Source organism: Vulpes vulpes, chromosome 8 (assembly GCF_048418805.1).
Source record: "Vulpes vulpes isolate BD-2025 chromosome 8, VulVul3, whole genome shotgun sequence".
Lineage (NCBI taxonomy): Eukaryota > Metazoa > Chordata > Mammalia > Carnivora > Canidae > Vulpes > Vulpes vulpes.
Genome location: NC_132787.1, coordinates 4768653 through 4774652, shown reverse-complemented (window position 1 = coordinate 4774652; position 6000 = coordinate 4768653). Strand labels below are relative to the sequence as shown.

At 60.9% G+C, this 6000-nt stretch overlaps 1 protein-coding gene across 1 annotated transcript; it reads left to right on the top strand.

Moving 5' to 3' along the window:
* The first annotated feature begins 389 nt into the window (after positions 1 to 389).
* Positions 390 to 5358, top strand: AQP2 (aquaporin 2). Its single transcript, XM_026000023.2, has 4 exons — positions 390 to 899; positions 3484 to 3648; positions 4201 to 4281; positions 5008 to 5358. Exons 1-4 carry the CDS (start codon positions 540 to 542, stop codon positions 5215 to 5217), a joined length of 816 nt encoding a protein of 271 aa, XP_025855808.1. The 5' UTR covers positions 390 to 539; the 3' UTR covers positions 5218 to 5358.
* Positions 5359 to 6000: the final 642 nt, after the last annotated feature.

Here is a 6000-nt window from a genome sequence, read left to right as displayed (position 1 = left end):
GGTCAGTGTCGAGTGAGGTGCTGTCCCTGCCTTGACCAATAGTTTGAGCTGGAGGGAGGGGGGTTTGGCATCATCCCCTTGGAGAATCCCCATTCGAGGGGCCAGTGGGGGTAGGGGAGGCCCTGCGGCAGCAGCCCTGGGGGAGCCAGGGAACAAACACGGAAAACCAGGGGACGTCAGTCCTTATCTGGAGCTCATTAATGGGGAACATTAGTCAGCTGTGAAGGCCAAGATGGGGTGATAGGCATGCGGGTGGGCAGGGGTTGGGGGGGGCAGGAGGCAGCCAGAGGAGAGGCAAGGTAAGGGCCCAGACTCCACCTCCGCCTCACGTGTCCAAATCCAGATGGAAGCGCCCTATAAATGCCCGTAGCCCAGCCTCCCCAGAGACCCTGAGAGAGAGAGAGAGAGAGAGAGAGGGAGAGAGGGAGAGAGAGAGGGAGGGACAGAGGGAGGGAGAGAGGGCGGGCGGGAGGGAGCGCTCCACGAGCTTCCGTGAGCTTCGTCGGGCCCACGGGCCAGCCCACAGAGGGCCCCACAGCATGTGGGAACTGCGCTCCGTAGCCTTCTCCAGGGCGGTGTTCGCCGAGTTCCTGGCCACGCTGCTCTTCGTCTTCTTCGGCCTCGGCGCAGCCCTCAACTGGCCGCAGGCCCTGCCGTCCGTGCTGCAGATCGCCATGGCCTTCGGCCTGGGCATCGGCACCCTGGTGCAGGCCCTGGGCCACGTGAGCGGGGCCCACATCAACCCGGCCGTGACGGTGGCCTGCCTGGTGGGCTGCCACGTGTCCTTTCTCCGGGCCGCCTTCTACGTGGCCGCGCAGCTGCTGGGGGCCGTGGCAGGGGCTGCTCTGCTCCACGAGATCACGCCACCGCACGTTCGAGGGGACCTGGCTGTCAACGCAGTGAGTGTCCTTTGACCCTGGGAGGTCCCCTGGACAGGGGGAGACGGGAGGGACCAGATCTGGGTGAGGGTCTGGGAGGGGACGAAAGATGGAGGGGTGCAGAGGGGGAGACGGAGGTGCTGGAGCCAGGAAGGCAGGAGCGGGAAGGAGGCGGCGTGGGAGCCGCAATAAGGTCAGGGCGGAGGCAGGAGGCAGGACGCATGCGGGTCTGCTGACACCTTCTGCCCTGAGCCTCGTGGAGGAAGAGCCCTCAAACCCAGGCTTGACTGCAAAACTCATGCTCTTTCCACCTGACCAATGTACCTTCCCTGAGCCGTCAACTGATACTTGTTTAGCAAACAAGGAAACTGAGGCACAGAGAAGGGAAGGGGTGGGCCTAAAGTCCTACAGTTTGTTAATACCAGAGAAAGCACCAGAACTCAAGGGAAACCTGAAGAGGCAAGGTCTCTCCAGACCCTGGAAAAGGTCCCCAGAGCCCATGACCAACTGCTGATTACGGGAACGGTGCTAGTCAGACCCCTGAAGCACTCTGGGAGCTGGAGGGGATGCCACGACCCCTTCCCCTCCACGCTCCTGCCTTCCTGGGTCCGCGCAGCACCCTGGCATCCCAGCCCATGGGTGGGGAGGCAGAGTCTGGGTTCCCTCAATCCACCTCTCGCTCCACCCCCCATCCACATCAGGGTAGCAAATGCCCCATTCACACCTCAAACCCCTGCCTTTCCTGGCCTCCTCTACCCCTGGGCCACTCTATAAAAGGTCTGATGTCTCTGGAAAGTCCTACATGGTTTCTGTGGCCACCCCCTCCTTTGCACAGTTGGCCCTTCCTCACGCAAGGGGTAGAGGTGTCCCAATTGGGGAACTTTTTTCTTCTTCCGAATGGAAAATATGATGAGGCTGGCGGCTCAGGGATGAGAAAAGGCTAGAGTGGCCACTTCCAATGAGAATGAAATTAGTTCTGTTTCCAGCAAGGAAAGGCCCAGTCAACTGTCAACTAGCTCTCAGAAAGGAAGGGTCTGGGAAAGGTCCCCCAAGTTCCTGCTCAGCATTTGCCACTTTGAAGAACTAAGGAGATCCCCGCCTGGCTGGAATGGAGCAGCAGTGGGGCTGAGTTGCCCTGAAGCTAGAAAGCTAGAAGACCCCCCCTCCCCGCCCACAAGGCTCTTGTTCCAGGTGTCGGCTGAGGTCCCTGGAGAGGCCAGCCTAGCCACCAAGAAGTTACCATTGATGTGCACCTGCTCTTTGCCAGGCCAGATATCACCTACTTCTTGGTACAACCCTGTAAGATGAATTATGTGATCCCTCTACCCTGATTGGTAAATCAAGGCTCAGCACTCAACTGACTCAGATCACAGAGCCAGCTGGTGTCAGCACCTGGAAATGGACGCAGAGCTGTCTGACACCAAATCCACATCCACACCTCTCCCTTGGTAAATGGAAAGCCATTTACCAGTGGGAATGGGGCTGGGGCTCTGCCCTTGTCATTTCCAGTCCTCACACAGTGCTCCGGAATCTGTTTTGTCATCCCCATTTTACAGAAAGACAAACTGAGGCTGAACTAGTAAATAAGTTACAGGCCTCCAAAGTACCTGCCTTCAAAGCTCTTTTCACTGTCCCACACACACTAGATACTCTACCATTGGACATCAGGGGGCACTGAGCTTAGACCCTAGAGACCCAAGTGTGCCAGTCCAATGGCTAGGGCCCAAGAATGGGGGTTCATGGCCTAGAGAAGGAGCGTGGGAGTTGAGAGCTGTCACAGTGCCAACCGGTGCAGTGCCCAGTGCTTGAGGGCAGGGTGTAGAGCACAGGATGACAAAACGAGGGAGAAATCCAGTGCTGGGTGCGGCCTGGTTATGAAATCACCTCTTCACTCGGCCCCAAGCTCTCATTACCCAAGGCAGGGTCTGCCGGGACCATGGGCAGCCCACCTGGTCACAGCCCCCCCCCCCAGGACAGGGCATTAGGACCCACCTCAACCTCCACAGGATGTGCAGGGCCAGACTCAGGCCTGAAACACGGTGCAGAACAGGCAAGATTGGGGGAAGAGGCTCAGGTGAAAGGAAAGGGTTGTACACTGGGCTCATGTACTAGGACCATCCCCAGACCTGAGTCCTAAGACCCTTTTCTGGGGGCCTTTTGTCCCCAGGAAGAATGACCACAGGCCTCTCATGATACCAGTAGTGTCTTGTGGCCTAGAGAGCAAAGAAGGCCTTTCTGTTATACCTGCCCTAAGCCTCCTGCCGCAGTCAAGACCTCTCCCCTCTCCTTCAGGAGACAAAATCTGGACCTCAGCATCCTTTTCCTGTCACATTAGGCACACAATCACTGCCCCCGAATCTAATGGGCTATGGGCTTCCTACCTCTGGCCTAGGGACCACCAGTAGTCCTGGGGTCCTTCTCTGACCTTTGGGCCACAGCCCAGGAAAAGCCATCATTCATTTGGGCTCAGGTGGCTGGTGAGCCCAGGTGTTCCAGTCCCAGCCGGGAAGCCTCTCTGGAGCCTTGACTGCAGATGGGCAGAGAGATGGAGCCACAGTGGGGAGCCTGCTCAGCGATCCCCCACCCACCCTGTCTCTTTCCCCAGCTCAGCAACAATACAACAGCTGGCCAGGCTGTCACCGTGGAGCTTTTCCTGACCCTGCAGTTGGTGCTCTGCATCTTCGCTTCCACGGATGAACGGCGTGGAGACAACCTGGGCACCCCTGCCCTCTCCATCGGTTTCTCTGTGGCCCTGGGCCACCTCCTTGGGGTAGGTCATGACTGCTGTTGGAGGGACAGCCATACATACCTTCCCCCAAGAAGCAGACACACAGACCACTCTAGAAATAACACACAGGGATGCCCAAGTAGCTCAACGGTGAGCGTCTCCCTTCAGCTCAGGTCCCGGGATCGAGTCCCTCATCCGGCTCCCTGCATGGAGCCTGCTTCTCCCTCTGCCTGTGTCTCTCTCTCTCTCTCTCTGTCTCTCATGAGTAAATAAAATCTTAGGAAAAAAAAAAAGAAATAGACAAACAGACCCCCCCCCCAGTAGTGACAGACACAGAGCGCCCCCCCCGGGGGGAGGGTGCCAGATACACAGAACTCCCCAGAGGGACACCCCAGAAGGTGTGACTCCCAGATACCCCAAAGGAACAGATTGCACCCCAGCCTCAAGTGAATACAGAAGCCCGGGAATATAGGGACCCACTGCCCATCACAGGGATTCCCTGGAGGCCGAGGTCAGGGGCTAGAGAGGAGCTGGACGACTCCCTGCCCCGTCTCATCCTCTCCCTTCCCCTGCGACTCCCGCCTCTCACTCTAGATCCACTACACCGGCTGCTCCATGAATCCTGCCCGCTCCCTGGCTCCTGCTGTTGTCACCGGCAAGTTTGACGACCACTGGGTAATGGCCGAGACCTCCCCGCCTTCCCCTCGCCCCAAGCCCATCTCAGCCAGGGAGGGAAGAGAGGGGCGCAGAGCTGGGGGCTGTGGGCCTCGCCGTCCTGGGCGCCTTGGGTTCCCCGCTACGGGCTGGCTCCCTGTGCGGGGACACTTGGCCTGCGCCCCCTCATCGAGGATAGTAGCACTTGTGGCCTCACTGGCTTTGGGGAGGGTTGAGGGATGCTCCTCAAGTGAGATGGGAAGCTGCACGCCCAGGGCGCTGGGACCCCGCAGATGGCGATGTTTAAACTTGCTGACACACACATTTTCATTAGTTAGCACTTACCCAGCCTCAGTATGGGCCAGGCCAGCCTAAGTGCTTTGCAAATGTGTGTGTGTGTGTGTGTGTGTGTGTGTGTGCGCTTTGCAAATACTAAAATGGTTTTCACGACCGCCTGGGAGGTGGGCATCGTTACAGTGGAAGGAAGCGGAAGCCCAGACAGCCTGGGCAGGTCGCCCCTAAGCACCCACCCCTGTCGGGCCGCGCACCCTGAACCCCCCAACAGCTGCTGCTGTCCTCCCCCAGCTCCGCCCATCTGCCCGCTTTACCGTTAATCGCGGGCGCACCCCCTCGCTCTCAGCACCGAGTAGGGGCGGGGAGCGCGGGCCGAGGCCCAGGGGTGCGCGGAGTCGGGGCCGGCGCCCCCCGCCGCGATGCCCGCCCGACCGCGCTCTCCGCCGCCCCCAGGTCTTCTGGATCGGACCCCTGGTGGGCGCCATCCTGGGCTCCCTCCTCTACAACTACGTGCTGTTCCCGCCCGCCAAGAGCCTGGCCGAGCGCCTGGCGGTGCTCAAGGGGCTGGAGCCCGACGCCGACTGGGAGGAGCGCGAGGTGCGCCGGCGACAGTCGGTGGAGCTGCACTCGCCGCAGAGCCTGCCCCGGGGCAGCAAGGCCTGAGCCGCCCCCACCCCCACCCCGCCCCCGCCCCGGGGGCCTCCAGCGACCGCGGGCCGCCGCCCACCTCGCCCCCCTCCCGGTCCCAGCGCCCCAGGAGCCGCTGCCAGGGCGGCGGGTGGCGCTGAGCCCCGCAGGCTGCGCGCTGTCCGCGGTCCCACCCTCTGGCCCCCCGCGGGGAGCTGGACCCTCGGGGAGCGAGGCCAGCGGGCAGAGGACCTGGGAACCCGCGGCGGGTGTTTGCGAGCGTGCGCGCGTGTGTGCAGAAGTGTGTTCCTCCCCAGTGCCTCTGTGTCCCCAGGTGCGCGGTTGTGCATACTGCTGGGGGCCAGTGGCTGTGCCTGTGGCGGTGCCAGTGCGCCCCCCAACCTCCCACTCCCCTCTCCACCAGATCCTCCCCAGCGCAATAAATCTGCTTCCCCTGCAGTCACATCCTCCCCAGGAGCTCTGAGAGAGTGCTCCCGGCGACAAGGGGAGGGGAGGGCCTGGAGGCCGCTTGGAGAGCCCCGATTGCCACCCCCTACACCCTGCCTCTGCTGGAAAATTCCCCCAAGCCGCAGCCCTAAGGTTTGCCACCATCCACTGCTAGAGACAGAAAAGTATCAACCAGAGAATGGCTTCTCCAGAAGTGGCCTCTGGAAAAAGGGACGGTTGGGTGGCCCAGGACCTCCTTTCTGCCCGGAGGGAAGACCACTTCAAAAAAGGGAGCCTGCATATGTGTGTGTGTGCCTGTATGTGTGTGTATATGTCCCACACGTGTGCTCGAGACCCCCCCCCCATCTCCAG

Bases quoted from the DNA above. Each gene is read 5' to 3' on its own strand.
- AQP2 (XM_026000023.2), top strand. From the start codon at position 540: ATGTGGGAACTGCGCTCCGTAGCCTTCTCCAGGGCGGTGTTCGCCGAG. The intron at 900-3,483 runs GTGAGTGTCCTT...CTCTTTCCCCAG, and splicing joins GGGACCTGGCTGTCAACGCA to CTCAGCAACAATACAACAGC. The intron at 3,649-4,200 runs GTAGGTCATGAC...CTCTCACTCTAG, and splicing joins CCCTGGGCCACCTCCTTGGG to ATCCACTACACCGGCTGCTC.